The following is a 21,559-nucleotide window of genomic DNA, read 5'->3' on the forward strand; positions in this document are numbered from 1 at the left end:
TGCAATAAGGACATGTTTCAACACTCTTCTAGAACAAATTTAAGACAATGAAACATAAATGGGAACTATCTTAATAGCCACGTTTGTTTTTCTATTTTAGTACAAAAGATCTTAAACCCTCAAAGCTAGCCTTTGACTCTACTTGCCTCTAGGTGTCAAAATTCATGGCTCTAGTGAAATCAATTCCATGTATGACTTTTTTTATAAAATTGTTTTATTTTATTCTTAAGTGTTGGAAATTTCATAAACTCACTTGTAGACAAATTTTGTTTGTCTTTTCGGTTATGAAGTTTAAAAACTAAGGTATGATTAATTAAGGCAAGCAAGAAGCATTAAGTTATTTGCGACATTCTCCAAACTTAGGTTGGTATGAAAATCTGAATAGTTGGGTGCTTGATAAAGAAATTATATTTTGACAATGATTAGAGTTGTATATGTGATGAAGTTAGATATAAATATATATAATAAAAAATAAATTTATAATTAAATAATATTAAAATATTAAAATAATAATATTAAGAGTTATAATATAATAGTATAAAAAATATGAATTATTAATGTATCGTATTTGATAATATATATGAGAAGAGAAACGTGATGGGGTGCATGAAACTTGAGGCAGCCAACTTAGAAAAATATTTGGTCATTTACAAAAACAAAACAAAGGTAAAAGAAAGACAGCGTCAGCATGTGATTCACGTCACGGTGAACAATTGAGCTTCACCTACAAACTGTTAAATAAATCATCACCGTTGAGTTCTTCCACTTCTCTCAATTAAGTTGCGATATTCCAGTTGTCATGCTTGCATCACACGTGCTACTTTCAGATTTTTACTATTACAAGTAAAAGAGATATTCAACCTTTTCTAAATCTTTAAAAAAACATCTAAAGAAAAAATTAAATATGTACACCTTTTTATGAAAAACATCTATTATATATCTCTTCTTTGTTTTTATCTCTTATCTATTATTATATTATATATTCTATATATTTATTATTTTTATTTTTTTCTCCTTTTATGTGTTGTTGAGTATTTTGTAAGAGAAGTTTCAGATTAAGGAAAATTTTTCCTCCTCTATTGTTTCCTAATATTTTTTTTTTCCATTTTTAAGGGAGAGTATTATTGTTTTAGAAGTATTGTAATTTTCTTTTATTTTAGTAAAATTATATTATTGTTTATTTTATTCTTTTTTTCATTTTTTATCTTAGTTGTGAGTTACAATGTAGACAAAAAATCTATGTGATTACAATTAGTATAATCTTTCTCACCAGAAAAGAATTATTTTTATTCATTGTGAAAATGCATGTCTAGAAAAGTTTTGTGAAAGAGAAGACCTGGTTTTGAAGTGTGTCCGTTAATGATTGTCTCTCTTTCTAGAGAACTTTCTCGGTGTACTAGTTAATTTTATCATCATTAGTTCCAGTAGAAAATATTATTATAGTGAAAAATGCATAAGTTGAAGAATAATTTGTTGTCATTACAGGTTAAAGATTGAAAAAATTAATGACAACAAATTTTCACTTAATAATGGTAGATGCAGTTTTTTCTAGCACTGCAGATAAGAATATTGGGAAAGACATTTGGAACACTCTCATCAAATTATAAAAGATAAAAGGTTAAGTTACTTCGCATAAGATTATGCTTGAAAAGAAAACTCTATGTTCATTAAATGAGTAAATACACATTAGTGTCATATTGCATCAACAATCTAATGAAAATTTTCAACATAGTTGAAAAAGAGCGTTCGAAGCTTATGGTCACGTCTGCTTTCAAACATGTTACTACAATTGGTAATACAGGTTAACTTGTCTCGTATTGGTTCGTCCCACATTGACCCGCCCTGTCCCATATTAGGTCGTCCTGGGAAGGGATGACCCACGGGCTTGCAGACCATCCCACATAAAAAAATTAAATTTTATTAAAAATAAAAAAATATTAATACACTTGTAATGTATATAGAAAACAAAAGGTAACGAAGACAATTTTGTAATTTTTATTAGGGTGTTTCTTTCCATATCGCATCAAATTTCTTCCTACACTCATCAAATTTCACTGTGTTCAAGTTGTTTTGTGTAGCAATGTAAATCTCCACAATCACAAATGGGTGCAAAGAAAGCACTCCAGCTCACACCACCATGATTAGATTTACAGTGTTTATGTAGATCGCATCCATTACAACTACAACTACATGATGATGAAGATTGATAAGACATTCTTACACATTGAAGCAAATCCCTAATTGCTCCACAAAACAACTTCAAAGAATCACTCAATGCAGGGGACAAAATCCATCCCAACATACTTAAAAGGGACAAATGTAACCCTAAACCCTAAACATTTGCACTTCCACATCAGAAAATTTAATATACATCATGTGTCTCATGTGTACCTAACAACTGCACAATCCATGTATGCATAAAACTGTCACTCTGTGTGCCATATGATTACTAGTTAGTGTTCTTCCTGCCAATCTAACAAAATGGACCAAATTGCATATTTTTTAAAACAATTAGGACGAAATTGACTATTGACCCTTAATGTTGAGACCAAAATTTAATTATACCTTTGTTTTACAGTGTTTTAGTGTTTAAGAGAAAAATTAAAAAAATTATTTTTTCTTTTAAGATTTTCTTTATAGTTAACCTTTATATTTTCAAGAGAATATATTGATGAAGAGAATTTTTGTTGTTCTTTCTATTTTAATAAGAATACATTATTATTTATTGTTTGTTTTATTTTTTTAGTTGTGAATTTATTACTTTGTTGTTAATAACATATTTTAGTAAAATATGAGATAAGAAACATGGCATGGTCATTGAATCAAGTTAGAAAAAAAATGGAGCATGGTTGGTGAGAGGCTACTTGTATTAGAAGAAAAAGAAAGGACAGTTATGATAATGAGAAAGTTTGACTTTTGTTAATGCACTAGGCAGCCAGCATACATCTATGAAACCTGCCTCCAATTCTCATTCCCATCACCAAAACTTAATATCTCTCAAACAAGTTTATATCTTCATATCATGCTTAAAATATAATGCATATGCGTATGCTTATAATTATAATTAAGAGTAAATTATACTCTCAGTCATGGAGAAGTGCTTAATTAAAACTTTCTTTTTCATATCTTGCTCTAAGAAAATTATTGTTGTTTGAAAGAAGTTATGTATGAGAATTACTTTCACCACATTACATAGTATTATTAACTTTACTTAAAAGAAAAATAGAAATATTTATAAAGGAATAAAATAGGCATTAAGTTAGAACGAATAAAATAGCTAAGTGCCAGTTAATGATTTCTAATTTTCATTGCTATTCATTGATATTTCATATTAAAAAATCAAACATTTGTCCAAATATTTCATTATATAATTAAAAAAGTATGTATTTTATTAAGTTTATTAAATTAAAATAAAAAAATGATAGTTATTTTTTATTATTTTTTAAAATTTTGTTGATAGAAAGAATAATTAGAAAATATAAGGTATCCAATGAAATAGAGTTTCCTCATCTCAAGTAAGCTTAATTATATTTTTGGTTTCATATTTTACTACAATTTTAGTACTTTTATTCGTTTATTTTTTTCTCAATATCTTGTTAAAACTATAATTTCGGTCTTGGATTCTTGTGAGATTTTATTATTTTAGTGTAAATTGAAATTATTTTACACTGAAAGTCTTGTAGATCATGTACAATTTCACTTAAAATATAATTTTATATTTAATCAAAATTATTTTGTTGTGGTACGACTGCTACGTGAAAATCTTTCTGACCTAAAGTCGTATAAATGAAGAACGATAATATATGAAAGAAATTACACCCTATCCATGAAAAACCATAAAATAGTGATTTTAAAATTTATGGGGGTGCAGGTTCAAAATATGGTGGTGTAGAAGTAAAAGCCTAATAAATGCTACACAACTCATCACATACTTTCTTGGGCTGCATTTAAACCTATATGGGTGTTTCTTCCTACATCCCATCAAAATTCTTCCTACTCTCCAATCAAATAGGTGAAATAATCAAATATTTCATTTAATTCGCTCTCATTCTGAAAAATTATTTTCATAACACATTTTATGTAAACGCACTCTTAAAAATACATAACAAGTCTGACTATATAAATATTCATAAACACTTTTAAAAAATAAATACATAAATAAACTTTAGCCATAAACTGTAAATAGCACATGCATAAATTAAAAATCAGATACATCATGAGTTTAATTCTGCATCTATTGGCCACCATTTTAATCTAATAACCAAAGACTACCGTCTACTTTTGTCACTGCCCATTCTCAACGGAAGTAATTGATGTGCCATATATTGCTGTATGCTCCTTGAAATAGCATACTTAATTCTCAAATTGTGTTACAAAAAATTAAACAGGTAATTAATCTATCAGTACAACTTATTTTACCTGTCACATGCTACCTTTTATTTGAGAATACATCAATGTTGTTCACAGAAGCTAGGGTAAACAAGATTTCCTTACTACATGTACAATTGTACTCAGAAAATATATGTTAAACCTGAAAATCTGGTTAATATCTGAGAAAAAAAAATTTGAAGTTATCCTCTCATCCTGGACATGGAATTGGATGAAACTATAAAGGATAATACAATCAAGGGACGTTGAGGGAAAAATCAATAAATTAATAATCAATGTGCAATTGAACTTTCATGTTACAGAAAATTACAAATTGTATTAACATCAGATGGGTCATGAATTACAATGTGAATTGTACAAAAGTCCATTGTTCAGCTTCATCAGTAAGGTTTACCCTGTTTGTTATCCCTCTTAAGCTGGACCTTTAACTTCTTACCTCCTAATTGGAATCCATTCATCATACTGATGGCAGATTGAGCAGCCTCTGGGGAATCATAACTTACAAACCCTGCAAATTCGAGCTCATCACACACAAGCTCAGCACAAAACCCATCAAATTTATTTAATAAATGGAGCATACGCTTACCAAAACATTTGCTAGCACCAGTTGCTTTATCCACAAAAACTTTAGCACTCAAGACTATACCGAATGGTTGAAAAGCATCAGCAAGCTCTTGATCTCCAAATTCTTGAGGTATGTGATAAATAAATAGGTTGGCACCAGGTGGTCCTAAGTCAGAAATAGAATAATAAGTAGAAATACAGTTATCAAAGTAACCTTTCTTTTTGTAAGGAAAGAGTGACAGTAAAACAAATAATTAAATATACATGCATTCAGCATAAACGAACACAATCATTTTATACCCAAGCACATATAGGATATAGATAACAACCTTCAACCTGACCCCCAGAATTTTTGCTGCCACCTGAAGATGCAGCAGAGTTGTTATTTCCACTAGCAGGTGAAACAGAACCAGGAGAAGCATTCATGGGCCTTGGACTAATCATTCCTGTAGGATATGCCATGGGATGTTGTGGACCTGTTACAGCAGGATAAGAACCAACATAACTTGCAGGAGCCACATGATAATTTCTAGGGTTCATATTAGGGCCAAGATCAGGCCGTAATGCATTTCCTTGATTCATGTGGGGCATCATATTATGGAAACCGTGTTGACTCTGCATCGGTGGCATGCGATAGGGCATGAGCCCATAACCTCCAGGAGCCTATCAAGAGAAAACGGTTATCATCACACATATCTCATCAAGTTAGGCATGGGAACTAACAATAATACACAGATGTGATGGTTTCGGATTTGAAGACAATAAATTACAAGAATTAAAGAAATATGCTATAAAATAGTCTTGTTAGAACTAACCTGATAACCATATCCATTATATGGAGGAACATAACTCATAGGCAAGGCTCCAAACAATGACGGGTGCTGGGAATCAGTGTGTGGTGCATTAGAAGCTTGGGACTGTGCTTTCTGAGCTCTTCGAGCTTGCCTTTCCTTTTCAGTATCAGCCCATTTAACAACTAAGGGGACACTTGAACCCTATGGAAGACAAAAGCAACATCAAACATTGAAATTCCAGTTATCTGAATAGACATACTTGTCAAGTTAGCAATATCAATAATGTTTTGACATGTATGAGTAGTGTACCTATCAAGCAAACAGAAGCATATGACTATGGCACTATGCAAACAAAATACAAAATAAAGTATCTAGATGAAGCTTAGTATTTGATGGGTAATCTCACTTGAAGATTAGCTGCCAAGAAAAAATGTGATTTTTCAGTAAATCATAAAATTGGTTCTAAACAAATGAGATGCTAGTTTAACTCCAGCATGCAATATATATATTTTATGTTTCGTACGCATTGACATTATATAAGTTGACTGAAATTGTGCATGTTTAACAATCCCCTATCTTGAGATTTATCCAGCTTGGGCACATTTTATTGCAATCACATTATGAGCTGAACAAGCCATAGCTGGAGTTCCCCTTTCTAAGCTTGGATCCAGTTTGAGCCTGCTATATAAATAATGAGTCAAGCTTTAGCCTGAAACATTATCTTATGGAAACCAATGTAGGGAACAAAGGCAGTCTTAGATTTCCAAATCGAGACAACAATAAATTTTTTTGAAGTATTTGTGCATCTATAATGAAATCTGAGACACATGATTAAATGTTCACGTCCCTCACCAACAGGATTTTGTGGCCAAATGCCGCTTGAAGGTCCAAAATACTGCAAACACCATTTACAACTAAATTGTAATTGAGTTTAAAGGCATGCGCTTTTCCATTGTACCACAAAATTGAACCAAAAACATGTAATTGAATCTAAAATAGTCTGTATGTTTCTATGATTTATCATGCCATCTAGTTGGTATTTCAGCTTTAAAGCCATATCTACTCATACATTCCAACAGCAAAATTAACGTGGTGCCACTAAATAGCTAAACAGCTGAACGTTATCAATCAGATAACAATATAATTCCATCCTTTACATAAAATTTAATACTCTCCTTCCCTCAATACAATATACAATAGATGAAATTTTCAAACACATTCATCATATTGCTTGAACAACTGCACTACTACCAAAAAATGGCGTTAAAATTTTTGGTGATGGTTTAAATAAATACCAACCTCCATTTTATGCTTTCCATTGATTGCCTCCAAAGCAGCAAGAGCCTGATCTTTGGTTTCATACTTCAAAAATGCACAACCTACCACAAAATACAACTATAAATAACACTTTGCAGTTAAGAAACATCAAATCCCTAAATGAAAGGATGAATTAAGGTATGAAATCAGTACCTTTACTTGTTTGCTGAGAACCTCTTAAAACCTGTAAATCCTTTATATTTCCATAGTTGGAGAAAAGTGCAGATATTTCGACTTCGGAAACATTCTTTGGAAGCATGCCAATAAAGAGTTTGTGTTCTAGATTCAACGAAAGCAGAAAATTACTCATCAAGGGTTGACCTCAATATAACAAACAAATTATGGCACATAAATGATTCTCAGAAATTGATCAACTGAACAAAATCTTTAATTTAATAGAGTATTTAATACCTAATCTTTCCAACTCGCCATCTGCATACTTCACTTGTAATGGACTGGATGCCTGAATGGGACACACAAAAACAGGATGTTATGTTCCATATCATAATGGGAATATTACTAAAGCAATAACTTTCCATTACAATATTGCTATGGATAATCAAAATTTTCAATTGTATTTAGTCTTTTTCATAATGTATATTTAAATAACAACCAACAAAGACAATTAATCAAGCAAACAGAGGCCTGGATTTTTATATTAAAAGCACATCTGCCAGTAAATAAATCACTAGGTCAGAGAATCCCCAAAATAATAGAAGCATCGCCAAAAGAAAAAGGCCACGATCAAAGTAAATTTTTATTGAAATGACTACAAAAATCTAAATTCATAACTAATGTACTTGTTCTCCAAACCACAGTTCTGTCAAACAACTTAGTACAGTATTTCCGCTTTAATTTTAGAATTTTTTTATTTCTTCCATTATTACATATTTGCTTTCTATTTGCATAGTCTTCTACAATCTACTTTTTTTCTGGGCAGGTTTCTAACTTCTATGTTCCAATTTAAATGGTTTTCTCCATTCAATCTCAATAGGACTCATTATACCAGGTATCCCTGAGGGGATCATGGCCTTCTGAACCAATGTCTACCAACCATTCAATCGACAAGAGGTTCTCAGCCTAGCCAAGCATGGCAGATTAAGGAAGACAATCAAGATAAACTAATGAAGTGTTTAAAAGGGTAAGTTTAGTAAACATGGATAAAGCCCATAGCATTGTGGCCCGTCTAAATCTATATATAAGGAGCTAAAATATTGAGATAGAATACCCTGTTCATGTTAACATTTATTACCCTTATTACAAGGACAATATAGTTATTCAAGTGTCTTTTGCAGAGAACCCATACCATTGAAGAAGAACTGGAAGATACAAAATATTCCGAGAAGCTTAGTACTGTACCCTTTTGGCAGGTACATTATACAGAGAACAGCAAGAAAGATTGTGTATAAAAGGAAAATCATTTTTCAAACCACGAGTATCCTTCAATTCTCAACCTTAAAGGATGAAAAGAATTACAAAGTCTAACTTCTTTGAAAATTAAAGAAAAATTACGTGAAGCATCCACTCACATTACATGAAACGCATCTATTGATTAATTAATTGATTAAAATATGCAACTAGTCAAATGTACACTGAAAAGTATAACATATGGATACATCATGTTAGTGAAAAATACTTCATAAAATTTCACTATATATTCATTCCTTTATTCTCATTTCTGTTATACTCCCAGATATTAACAAGGGTCAAAACCTAAGGCCACAATGATATTAAAGCTGACAGATACATTAAGAATACAACAGAAAAAAAGTAAAACAGTATATTGTATGAGCACAGGATAACTTATCTCAGGCTTATGACGCATACTATAGCAGTGACACTTTTTAAACTAAAAAATGTCAGACCTAAATAATAAATAAATGCTTGCATTGCAACTAAAATTGATTTCCATGAAAATGGAAACATAAAAATAGAATAGAGCAGGAGAAAAACAGCAGAATGCAAATAACTTATAAGCTGTGAAGGGCAAGTTGATTAGGTTACCCAAATATAGTATGTACCACCGCGAAAAAATGCTAAAATTAAACACATGTTTTTGCCGAATTAAGACACACTCATTCCTAACAAAGACTCGTCAGCGTCAATAACTACTATAGCAGCAGCACTCATTCACATCACAAAAAAGAATCCATCCATCACATTCAACACCACCACATAAGAAAGAACAGATAAAATTTATTAATCTAATTAATTAAAAAAGAAAAAAAAAGAGAGAAAAGCAGTTAGCAGCAAGTACCAACCCCGGGTAGCGTCTTCTTATTGTGACACGCATTGACGGCCTTATCAGCCTCCTCCCTGGAGGGACAAATGACGAAACAACAACCTGCGAGGGAAACGCAAAAATTAGGGTTGGAAGGAGGCGAGACAGGTGGCGAGGAAGAGAGAGAGAGAGAAAGAACAATAATGTCGAAGAATACAAGGTTGGAAAAGTACCTCGGGAAACACGAGTTGCTTTGTCCTTGATTATGTTGACCTCGTCGACGAGAGCGAACTCCTTGAACATTGCAAGGAGTTCGGGTTCGGTCATGTGCTTCGGCACTTGCCCTACGAACAGCTTCACGCTCTCTTCGCTAGATTTACTCTCTTCCTTCCCTTCGGCCATTACCAATCAATCAATGTCTTTCTCTTTCTCTCACTCTCAGATTTCGATTCACCAAACTAATTTTGGCTTCCTCACACCCCAATTCCGGACTCAGATGCCAAACTTCCACTTCGATCTTCAATTTCTTCCATAAAATAAACTATAAAACTACGATAATAATAATAATAATAATAAAATACAATTTTAATTATTATAACCTTCCACCAACGACATGCTTCTCGCCCTATTTACCCTTTTGCCACTACGTACAGCTGGTACTCCTACTACTAGTGGAGTCCTGTCTCCCTGCCTTTCTGTCTTCCATGCACTTCATTTCTCCACTTTTATTTTATACCAAAAATAAAAGGTTATATAAATTCAGACAAATAAAAATCATATCAAGTTATTCAGATTATTGAGAGAGAATTTTATTTTACTAGACATTACTATAATATGTAAAATGCATATAGAAAAAGTATTAACATATTTATTAAAATTTTCTGTTTTGTTTTAAATTATTTTACTTGTTTGATTTAACATTTTTTTCCTTTTCTCTGTTTATCTAAGTCTTAATTTTTTTCTTATATATATTATGTAATTTATTTTCGTATATAGAATTAAATAAGAATTTATTTTGTATTTTTTTTTCAATTCTTCTCTTTTTTATGCTTAAGTCATGGTTTCTTTTTCATTTGCAAGTAGGTTTCATCAGAATCTCATTTTTTCCATTGCGATTACATGTACTTTATTTGATGCACCACATCAGACTAGAAATATTTATCTTCACAGGAAAAGTAAATATTGTTGAGAATGATGAGTAATGAATTTTTTTTTGGTATTTTGAAATTTTATAGCTAAGTTGGTTGAATTATTGAAAGTAAACGAACTTAATTTGAATATATTAGTAATAAAAAGTACTGGGGAGTAGGGTGGTAGTGATTGATTAGGGTGAGCAGATGCAACTTGAATGTTTTTTGTTGACTGTCGTTTGTGTGTGTGAATGTAGTTTGACTTGTGATGTTTGTGACCGGGTCATAGGTTCCAATTTCCTGTTCATCTCCGTGTTTGTTGCGTAAATTTGTATCTGCTTTTTAAGTATTACTAGCGATTAAGAACATGTTTAATTTGTTTTAGTTTTGGAAAAAGGTGAAATAAGTGATTATGTCAATTCAATTCAATCTTATTCAAATGCATAACCAGGGAATGCACGATGTCGTTTGACTTATTCATTGTTCCGTTTGTTTACACTTGTTTTGTCTTTTTCCCCTTTCAATGTAACCATGTTAATTTGTTGCTGTTTATTGGCTGGTGAATGCAGCTTTCACTATTCAATTTTAATGTTTTGAAAAAAAGGTAAATTTTTGCTTTAAGTAAAATTATTATTTTGAAATGATAAAATAAACTAATAGTAGCACTACTTACCCACATGCAACAAACTGTACATGTTCCAAAATATTAATCTTTAATTACCAAATATTATTTACTTTTTTGTACTCAGTTCCTAGCTTGAAACCTCTGAATGATCATGGAAGTTGATATAAATTGAGCCTCATCTTCGGAATTGTATTATTAAACAGAAAGAAGTGATAGTGTCTGGCACGTTTCCCCTTTCGATGATCACATCAGGTTTCTCTTTTCCAACATAAAATCATATGAAACTATCGAATTTCCAGTTTCAATCATAGATGAAAAGCACATGAAGCTAAATCCAACTACAGCCGTAAGAGTGATGGAAGGAACAGTTCACACCACATCACACACGTATGCTGTAAAATTCTATATATAGGTGGCCGTCATCACCTTCAAGCCTTCTAAACCTTTGACTCTGCATGAAAAGCAGTTGATATTAAAGAAAATATTTAGTGAGTAAATTTTAGATTTTGAACCAACTTAAAGTTTGTATTTATTTATATATTATAAAAAAATTATTCGAGGTAAGATTTTTAATATATTTTTTTTAGATTTTGTGAGACTGTATATTAATGGTAATCTAATAGTAGTAATAATGATAAACTCTATAAAAAAATAAATTTTAAATATAATTTAACATTGCAAGATGAGTTCGTAATATAAAATTTTCATTTATTTATATATTATGAAAATCTTTATTTTTAAGTAAATAAAAAGAAATAACTCAAATTATATTAAGATCTTCCATTAATAATATCAAACTTCGATCAATTGCCATGATGAATTTGCTTACTTCTTCCACAACTCCAAGTATATAAACTAGTGTGTTTAATTTTCTTTACTTTTATAAATAGTTCAATTATAAATATAAATATGTTATGGGTAGTTTGTCATGTCTATTATACGTGAAATTAAATAAAATGGGATAAATTTACATAATATGTAATTGGTATAACAAAGGATTATCATATATCTAAATCAAAATATTTATAAAAAGTTTTTTCTATATGTGAATGTATTTTTTAATTTATAGACGTCAAGATTGTCATGTGTTTTAACTTTTTATTTAGTAGTGTGAAAATCTACTTAATGTGTAACTTTATAAAAGTATTATGTTAATTATTCACAAAATCATGATAATATAGTTGTCTTTCAATAAACTTGTTGACTGCTTAGTTTATTTGGAGACTTGATTTAAGTAGATCATAATACTCTTTTAATACCTAACATTTTTGGAGTGGAATAATAATAATAATTATTATTGTTAATTTTTCTAGAAATGGTGATGTGAAACAAAACAAGGGGACGAATATGGGAGCTGTTCGTGAAGGGTAGAAAGGTAAAAGAAAGAAAGAAGGGGCAATATTGTAGTAACCGACAAAAACGAGGTTGAAAGATAAGGAAGCCAGACTGTCCCGCCAACACAGCGCAAATGTTTGATGTATCAATGGATACTGTTACTTTCTCTTCACAACTCCAATTTTTTATACAATTATATTTAAATTTTTAATACTTTTTTTATTTTAATATTTTAATATTATTTAATTATAAATTTATTTTTTGTTATATATATTTATTTTTAACTTTATCACATCTATTATACAACTTCAAGTTTATCATTTTCAACTTTTCTTTGCTCTTCTTCCATTTCACTCCAATCTACATCTTCCACTGTCACTGCTCAAGACCACAATCAAGGTTTTATTCAATTTATTCCCCATTTTAATTGTGTTAAATCTCATAACACAAGTTATTTTATGAGAACACTTTATAAAGTTGAAAAAAAAAACTGCTATACTGTTATATTATGTGTTAGAATCTTAATTAGGATGCACATTGTATGAAAAAAATACTACAAAAACTAATTGTTGCATGATGTGTGTGGCTGAGAATGCAAACACAAGGATTATCTTTCAGTAGAAAAAGTTTTTCTGAATGGTGTTTTCTATTCATTTGTATGATTGTATTGATATCATTTCTCTCAGCAAATCACCATATAGTGCAAGATACAAAATGATGGAAAAAATTACTTTGATTTTTGATGAAGTATTTTTGCTAAGATTTAGAATATGCAGCGTACATTTGGTGTGGATGGTGAATTTATGGTATGGTCCAAAGATAAGAAGTAAGGGCAGTGGATGTATCTTTGATTGAAATTAGAAAATGTGAATGCTCCAAAAACGTAAGTGGAAAATCATAATCATTCGCACTAAACTAAAGATAGCTTGGTAGTTCCTTTTCACTTTATCTAATTTGAGTTTGGGGTCAATAAAAAGTGTGCCAAATTGTAATGTAAAGGGAATTTAGCTTTTTGGTAGAGAGTGAGAAAAGCATGGTATTGGATATTTGTGAAACAACCCAATAACTTGTGTATATAAACGAGAGCTATGACCAAAAGAGAAACCGATTTTTTACTGTGTGAGATTCCTACGTTGGGAAATAATGTGGTGGAAAGAGAATGATGGTTGTGATGATTTGGAAAATGGAATTCCTGAGTTGGGCCACTTTGAAACAGTAAAGGTCTGTTCCAAACATTTTCAGTGTCAGATTGTCCTTTTGGGCTCATACTGTTTCAATGGCTTTACTCCTGAGCCCTCAAATTTGGTATATATCCTAAAACTAATTTGATTGAGTTAAATATGCATGTTTTTCGTTCTTGTAACTTTTTTTTTTTTTTTGTATAACTAGATCTCCTAAGTACTTATATAAGGAAATTATTAGAATAAATAATAATTATTTTTTTATGTAACAAATAAATTTTTAGTGTAGATATAAAATTTATGATGTTAAAATATTCTATGTTAATTTATGATTAACGTATATTATAATATTATAATATAATTTATGTTGAAAATTTATTTGTTATGTAAAAAAAAATTAGTTGATTAGTAAATGTTATAATATTATAATATAATTTATACTAAAAATTCGTTTATATTGGAAGGATTCATTCAAATAGTTCTTTTACTACAAATATTTAAAAAGTCTAAAATTTAGATTATAGACATAAAATTAATTTTATTATAGTATAGGGACAAAAGAACATATTTAATCCATTTTATTTTATTTTATACTAATTTTTTAGTCAGAATATTTGAAGTGAAATATTTTTGTTTAGGGTGAGAGGTATAGATTTTGATTGATTTATTCTTAATTGTGAAATTATTTATTTCTAAAAACTTCTATTATTTTGAATTGATTTTAAATATTACAATAAATTATTTCAAGTTTTTCTCCTAGATTTTTTCAGTTAGTTAATGGTTTTATTAAATCTTATTATTGGTTAATTCGTCCATATATGAGTTATATTTTTCTTTGTATAATAACCCTACTCATTACCAATAGAGTATGTATTCATAATTTTACAACCTAAATGCCCATAGTCTATGCATTCATAAATGTACTAGAAAAATGCTTTTAAATACTACCATCCAATGTGTAATTAATTTTGAGATGGATCAAAAGATTAAACTCTAACCATAATTTTTTAATATTTTATTTAAAATATGTTATTACGGGACATGAAAATATTTCAGTGTCATGTTGTCGAGTGCGTTTAGACTTTTCAAAAGATATTCTATGATTTAAGTGACGTTGCTTTTTAAATATCATTTTCAAAAGTATTTTTTAACATCAATAATTACAAAAGTAACTCACGAGAAAATGTATTATTGAACACAAGTTATCACACGCAATACATAACTTCAAATGTAGTTATTGAAACAAAAAAATCCACTGTGCGTGTGATATATTTGAAGTTTGTCGTGTGTTTTAAAAATATTTTTTCTGAACATTAAAATTTTAAAAAATAAAAATATATAAAAATACTTTTTATTTATTAAGTATTAATGACATAATTTGTTACATTTTTAAAAAATAAACAGATTAACACTTATTTATAAAATTTAAATACATAGATGAATTGAATTTAGTTTTTTAATAGATATATAGAATCAATTTATTTTTTGAATAGATTGAATGACAAATAAATAAAATAGATAGATTTAACATCCTAATTTCTCAGTTTCCATATATATATATATATAAATATATGTGGCTTAAATTCTTCTCTATTCCATTTGCTCCATTAGTAGCTTTCTTTTCCTCTTCAAATAAAATACCGCAATAATTCTTTAAAAATTATGAATAACATTTTTTTTTAAAGTAAAGTTCTATTCTATGTTGATTTTTATAAAAGCTTTAGGCAAAAAAAGTGTGATTAAAATAATTGATAAATTATTTCTTCACAATTTTATTTTTCAATAATGACTAATATAATAACTTTTTTGTACTTTAGTTTTTATTAAATTTGACATTTTTTTTTCACTTTGTGAAACTAATATGAAGATCAATATAACGGAATTTTACTTAAAATAGAAATTAATGAAAAAAAAATAATTAAAAAACTAAGTTATTGATAATTTTAAAAAAATTATTGTAGCATTTTATATGAAGAGGAATATGAAAAAAATTGGCTATAGAAGAGTAAATGGAGCGATGAAAAACATCAAATTAAAATGAATCATTTAAATATTGAAATGATTTTGATCTATTACAGAAAGACAGTTAAGAGCACTATTCCTATGTTAACAAGAAGTTAATAAGTGAATAAACCAGGGCTACCTTGACTTTGTGTTATGTTGGGTAGTTGCAACTTCATGATGGAAATTCCCGCAGAAAGCTCACCTAGAAGACTCTTCAATGAAATTAGGTGTAAATCATCCAAGAATATTTTTTCTGGCCTTTTAAATTGTCTGCCAGGTGAAAAATCGTGCATTTAGCCAGAAAAAAGAGGAGAGAATACAAACATTTTATATCGAAAAATTGTCAGAATCATTACACCTTGGCCAACTTACATATTACATTAAAACCAGTGCCCCTGCACCCTGAAAAGGAAATAATTCCTGCTCTCTGTAGGTATACTTTGACGCCATTTTATTCTTCTTAACTACAGTGTTAACTTGCAGAAGGAGCGCTGTTAAATCAACATCCGAGACAAGAATGGCCATTAATTTTACGTGTTGCATTTTAGACTTGATAACACTTTATCAGCTACAATCCAGGATAAGGCCTCGACGCCTTCTGTAAACCTTCCCAAACCGATTAGACGTACTTGGACAATTGCTACTCCTTGTAACTTGACTCATGAAGAGTTGATGTCTGCCAGAGTTCATAATAAGGTTAAATTTTGATAAAATTGTTGAGATGATGAGATACTAATATCTTCACTGGGAACAACATGCTTTTACTTGTTCCTCAGGGATAAACAATAGGCTCGCTAAATGCAAATATATCTAAAGATTATTCCTAAGCTGTCTAGAACATAATCATTTAGAAGGCATATCGTAAGTTGTGCTTGAGACAATGGACAAGGCTCTTCCAAGTGAACTAACTCCAAAGTGGACAAATAAGGGTGCAATCATTAATTGTGATCTGAAGCCTGAACCCACTAAAAGTCAGTCAGTATTAGATACATCCTTTCTTGTTCACCATTGAGATAGTCTCACTTTATAAGAGCTTTTTCTTCTGCTTAACTTGACTTGAGACATAATATGAAAGAGGGAATGTAATTTAAACCATGGGTTCATATAATAATTTCAACAACCCAATGTCGTTTTACACAATATTTTGGGATCTTTTTGAACTCAATTCTAGTTATCCTCCCGTGACTTTATTCTAAGCCAGCAAATCATTATTGTGGGAAACAGCTATACATGGTGGTTGAGTTGAGATCAAAGGTGGCATTTACATAGCTAGGCTAATAAATCAAACAAGGTTAAAAATGCAAAAAAAAATAAAAAATGAAGTAGAACAAAATTCCTTCTGTGTTTGGAGAGTTGCGGACAAATAAATAACACAAATACGAAGGAAAAATGACTCCCAAATGTCATCATACCTCTCAAGTTCCAATTTTTGGATTACAATTCCATGCAGAACAAGCTCTGAACTGTAAACTGCAGTTCCTGTAAATTTGTGTAGCACATAAGAGTTATGTTATGATACATTAATACACAATGAAACATCTTCATCATTTATCAAGAAGGTTGGTAAAGTTCAAAACCTCTCTTAAATAAACGATGGCATATTGCATAGTCGTCTTCACAAGAAAGAATTAACAGATCATCTAAGATCTTATCATTCATATCAGCACACACCTCGCTTTGATCTACTACCTGAAGATACAAGACAATTTATGCATGAACTAATTTAAATGGGGGAAAGGTGGGAATCACAAATGTTAACAGCCCAAACACGACTGATATTGCAGCCACAAATAAGGTGCAGTTGTGGAGTTGCATGCATAGGTGAATATGCATACCTGGCCATGAACAGCTGTGACCAAGCTTGCAATCACTTCCTTATCAGGTTTAATATGTGGCGTGATGTAGACTCTTTTACCCTGTAGAGGCAATAAACCAGATTTTGAGCAAATATAATAAATGCATATGAATTTGGGCATGATAGAAGTTGACATGAATACCTTTAGGAGTGGCTCTTGTCTTGCGCGAGCAAGAGAAACTGCCATGTTGAAGCCTATTTCCTTTTCCTTTTTCATATCCCGCAGAATGTAATTTTTCTCGTCAATAAAACAGTTGGCTTGTCCACAGCTCTCAAGCCATAAGTGATTCACAACTAATTTCCCAAGAGCCATGGCTTCCAACATATTCTTTGTGCGTGTAAATTTGTCAGCTACGAAATGTGTGGCCTCCATTGAACACGATGCAACAGATATATTGAGACGCTTCAATATCTGCAAGGAGGGAAAATAATTCACTAGCCAGTGATGATAAAATTTAGCATCTTCTATCACAAACTTAAATCCATGGCTAACCTTTTTTTGCTGCTTAATGATACTGTCATCCAAATGCTGACTAAACAGAACTCGAACATCTGTCATATCTCTTCGATGCCTCAGATCTTTCCACATCATATCTGACATGGACTCAGGAACTCCTAATCTGATAAGCTCTTTCAAAAGTGAAGACTTAGGCAGGGTTTTTACGCACAGCTTTTTGTGATGCTCAGTGTATGAATGGTTTACATTTGAAACTTTTACGCCTTCACTTGCCACAACTGTAGCACGAAATCCTGATCTTGATTGTGCAACACTTCTGTTTGATGCTCTTTCAACATGTGCCAAAAATAAAGGGTGCATATCAGGCCAGTTTTGTACCTTCATTGCATCACCAGATGAGCCTGGTGGCACAAAGTCCCCCTGTAACAAGCATCCGCCATCATCAACACATGAAGCATTGGCCTGGTCCTCTATACTTCTAGTGGAGAACACATTGTTTTCTTTTCCATCAGTACACAAAACAGTTGTTGCATTGAGCTTGGTTCCCATATTAGCCCCCTTTCTCTTCCCTCGTGATCTTTTTGGATAAACCCAAGAATCAGTCCATGAAAAACTGCGGGTTGCAGATAACTCTGGGCTAACTTCAGTAAGATGATTCAACCTGACTTTCTTAGAAAGTATACATGAGTCGGTAAGGAATTTAAGACGCTTAGTCCTAGCCCCCAACTTCACTGGATCAGCCTCTAAACCAGTCTCCTTTCTCTTGTGTTTAATACCCTTCTCCTTGTCATTATTGTTCTCCTCAGTACGAAGGCTTGGTTGATCTTTGATTCTTTGATGTCCACTCTCATTGTTCCTATGTTCGGATTCTTCAGCAGCAGGTTCGAAACTTGTGTATTCTCCCGGTGGGCAAACCTCTTCAAGCAATACATGTTTACTGCATACCGGCAAACTATTATTATTTTCAAACCGCCCCTCAGCAGTTGACTTGCCTTTCATCCTTTTTTTCATTTTGTCAGAGACAACATTTGACTCCTGTTTGTCAGTGTCCTTGCAAGAAGAGCTGTATGTTATTTTACTAAATCTAGAGGAGGATGCATTTTTCTTATTTGATTTTGTTGTAATAGAACGTAAACTAGGATTCTGAATATTTGAAGAATTATTCAGATGAGCTTCATTCTCTGTCAAATCGCTCAAAGAGCCATCTAATGCATTCTCTGGTTGATGGGTATCATTGAACTGGCAGCCATAAGGGGGCATTAAAGCTAAGGCATTCATTGCTTCAGCAGCTATTTGAGTGCCTAAACCAATATCAGACATATCCTCTATATGCGTTTCACCGGAATAAACATCAGCATTCTCTCTTATAGAACTTGGATGAACATTAAATTCCTTGAGAGAGTTATCATTTTCAATTGCCATTCTTGGTCCTTGGCCTAACTTCCCATCAAATGTATTACTTGTACTACAGTTAAGATGGCCACCCTTTTTCGTTCTCGTATATGTCTGTTTGTATCTTCCAAAATTTGAAGATGCTTCACTTTTTTGACTAAACATACGACCTCTGTTGTCATGTTGGCAACTGTCAACCAATTTGAACGGTTCTTTCTCTTCATTTTTAGTTCGGGCTTTAATTTTCTTAGCAAGATTTAGTGGTCCTCTTGCATTCAGGACATGAGGTGATTTCTCCCTAGCGGTCTTTCCACGATGAACTCCTTGAAACAAGTCCACATCATTTGACGACAAGTACTGATCCACAAAGCCAAGTGCAGCTTGGGTTGAATCCCCAAACTCTGGTGAGTGAATGTGATTTAGGGTTGCAGGTGGATATAAACGGTTGCCGTCATCAAAGCTGTCCGAATCAACTAAAGTTCTTTTGTCGCCTTCAAGCATATTATGTTCTTGAAAAATTAATCATTCATGAATCATGAAGTGCTCCACAATTTATACAGATACAGTACAAAAATTTATTACAAAGACAGAAACAAGGAAAAACAATATTAAAATCTAGATAACAAACACATACCAGCAGCAGAGCTCCCAAAAGTGGTGGTGCTTGCTTCTACTTGCTCACAAGGTGGCTTGGGCTGTCTTTTCTGGAAGAGAATCGAAGGAATTTTCACTGTTGGACTAGTTTCATCCTCAAGAAATTCTTTGCCAACATGTCTATCATCCATTTCTTCATCCTCGCTATCCAGAACAACTTGTCCATACTCGCACATTTTTCCAGTTGTCATGTCCTCAGCAGGCTCAGAATCCTCTAGAATCTCAGTGTCCAGATTGAGATTTTCATACTCCGTTTCAGTGAAAGGACTATTGAGCACTAAGGTGTCCTGAAAGAGATCAGTTTCCCTGGATGGATCGTCGTCACTTGCATATTTAACTTTATATCCTAATTGTAGCGAAACAACATTCTTATCAGTCTAAGCAAGTTCATGACTCAATCCATAATCGTTAACATGCAGAATCACAAACACAACTTTCGCAGTTACTCGTTAATTACTTGCATGCATTTCCTATCCCTGTAAAAACATTTCAACTCAACCTGGTGCGTAGTAACAATCAGCCCCATTATAAATGATCATGGAATATAATCTACTATCAGATGAAGCGCCCTAATCATTAAGTTCAATACGATCAAAGAACAAACCACTCGCCGTCATCCACTTTTTAAAGATCAAAATCATCGAAGTAACAGATATTAAGTTTACAACAAAACAACAAACAATGAAGATGATGATGATGACAGCAACGTCAACAACGAAGCAAAAAAGAATGGAAGATTACCGGCAGGGGGTGATGAAGTTAGAGAGTGAGGCGAAGAACCCCTGGCCATTGGAACGGTAACTGTTTATCTTTACTAATGAAATTTGAATATTCTTGAAAAACACGGCATAGATGGATGATGAATTGGGTGGCAATGGAGTTGAAATAAAACCCTAATGCTGCGATCAGAGTGCTAACAACGAAGAATGCTAACTTTGACAAATTGAAATGCCCTTTATTTGGGGTGAAATCAAAATCAAAATCAAAATCAAATGCAAATAATAAAGATAATTTTTCATTTTGGAGGGAAACCATTTTCTGCTCTAATTATTTTATTATATTCTTTTATTAATTGGTGTAGGCTTTTTTTAAGGATGAAACTTAAATGCAACAGCATCGGGTTTATGGACCAATCTGATAAAACTTTTTTCAAATTTATCAAAAACTGATTAATATAAAAAAAAATTGCAAAAAATAGTGTATTTGGAAGCAACTTTTCACATTTTTATCTTTAGGGAGACTTCAACTGTTTATATATATATATATATATATATATATATTATGTTTTGAAACATGTTAAATATTACTTTAAATTTTTATTTATTTTTAATATTTAAGTTAAAATGGTGTCTTTATACATCATTTTCTTATGCCCCAATTTTTATTCTATATACATCAACAGTGTTGGTGCCACAAAAAGTTTGTGGGGGCAGTAAAAAATTAAAAAAAATGTAACTCATAGATATGACAAAAAAATATCTAGGGATGGGGCTTAGTTTTTCCAATACTTCAATTTAAATTAAAAAAAAAAACTAAAAATTTAAAATTTATTTTTTAAATACAACTTTAATATATATATATATATATATAAATTTAAAGTAGTGTTACTTAATTAAGAAAAAAAATTGAAACATAATTTTT

The 21,559-nt window shown here is 31.3% G+C and overlaps 2 protein-coding genes across 6 annotated transcripts; both read right to left on the reverse strand.

Annotated features, from left to right (window-relative positions):
- Positions 1-4,634: 4,634 nt before the first annotated feature.
- On the reverse strand, positions 4,635-10,008 carry LOC137814690 (RNA-binding protein BRN1-like). 2 transcript variants are annotated; one of them, XM_068617556.1, is made up of 9 exons: positions 9,519-10,008; positions 9,326-9,408; positions 7,476-7,527; positions 7,218-7,343; positions 7,047-7,126; positions 5,769-5,948; positions 5,283-5,616; positions 4,976-5,119; positions 4,635-4,897 (listed from the first exon to the last, which is right to left on the reverse strand). In XM_068617556.1, the coding sequence occupies exons 1-9, from the start codon at positions 9,685-9,687 to the stop codon at positions 4,770-4,772; spliced, it is 1,296 nt and encodes a 431-aa protein (XP_068473657.1). In that variant the 5' UTR covers positions 9,688-10,008; the 3' UTR covers positions 4,635-4,769. The 2 variants fall into 2 exon arrangements, with proteins under 2 accessions (XP_068473657.1, XP_068473658.1); XM_068617557.1 differs by having other exon boundaries at positions 9,322-9,408; positions 9,519-9,812.
- A 5,575-nt stretch (positions 10,009-15,583) lies between these two features.
- LOC137814691 (uncharacterized) lies at positions 15,584-20,912 on the reverse strand. Of its 4 annotated transcripts, XR_011081670.1 has the most exons (9): positions 20,660-20,849; positions 19,899-20,264; positions 17,909-19,773; positions 17,558-17,827; positions 17,396-17,476; positions 17,138-17,249; positions 16,973-17,039; positions 15,933-16,236; positions 15,584-15,830 (listed from the first exon to the last, which is right to left on the reverse strand). XR_011081670.1 is itself a non-coding variant. In XM_068617558.1 (8 exons), the coding sequence occupies exons 1-8, from the start codon at positions 20,706-20,708 to the stop codon at positions 16,125-16,127; spliced, it is 2,922 nt and encodes a 973-aa protein (XP_068473659.1). In that variant the 5' UTR covers positions 20,709-20,890; the 3' UTR covers positions 15,584-16,124. The 4 variants fall into 4 exon arrangements, 3 of the variants coding, with proteins under 3 accessions (XP_068473659.1, XP_068473660.1, XP_068473661.1); XM_068617558.1 differs by having other exon boundaries at positions 15,584-16,236; positions 20,660-20,890; XM_068617559.1 differs by lacking the exon at positions 15,584-15,830 and having other exon boundaries at positions 15,870-16,236; positions 17,909-19,755; positions 20,660-20,912.
- Between the last annotated feature and the right edge of the window lie 647 nt (positions 20,913-21,559).

The sequence above is a fragment of the Phaseolus vulgaris genome, chromosome 1 (assembly GCF_000499845.2).
Source record: "Phaseolus vulgaris cultivar G19833 chromosome 1, P. vulgaris v2.0, whole genome shotgun sequence".
In the NCBI taxonomy this organism is placed as follows: Eukaryota; Viridiplantae; Streptophyta; class Magnoliopsida; order Fabales; family Fabaceae; genus Phaseolus; species Phaseolus vulgaris.

What these genes read in the sequence shown, in the direction of transcription:
- LOC137814690 (XM_068617556.1), bottom strand. Translation starts at nt 9,687, where the DNA reads ATGGCCGAAGGGAAGGAAGAGAGTAAATCTAGCGAAGAGAGCGTGAAG. An exon ending in ATAAGAAGACGCTACCCGGG is followed by an intron (nt 7,528 to 9,325) that starts GTTGGTACTTGC and finishes TGTCCCATTCAG; the next exon opens with GCATCCAGTCCATTACAAGT. An exon ending in ATGGAAAGCATAAAATGGAG is followed by an intron (nt 5,949 to 7,046) that starts GTTGGTATTTAT and finishes TGTCTTCCATAG; the next exon opens with GGTTCAAGTGTCCCCTTAGT.
- LOC137814691 (XM_068617558.1), bottom strand. Translation starts at nt 20,708, where the DNA reads ATGGCCAGGGGTTCTTCGCCTCACTCTCTAACTTCATCACCCCCTGCC. An exon ending in TCATTAAGCAGCAAAAAAAG is followed by an intron (nt 17,828 to 17,908) that starts GTTAGCCATGGA and finishes CCCTCCTTGCAG; the next exon opens with ATATTGAAGCGTCTCAATAT. An exon ending in TCACAGCTGTTCATGGCCAG is followed by an intron (nt 17,250 to 17,395) that starts GTATGCATATTC and finishes TTGTATCTTCAG; the next exon opens with GTAGTAGATCAAAGCGAGGT.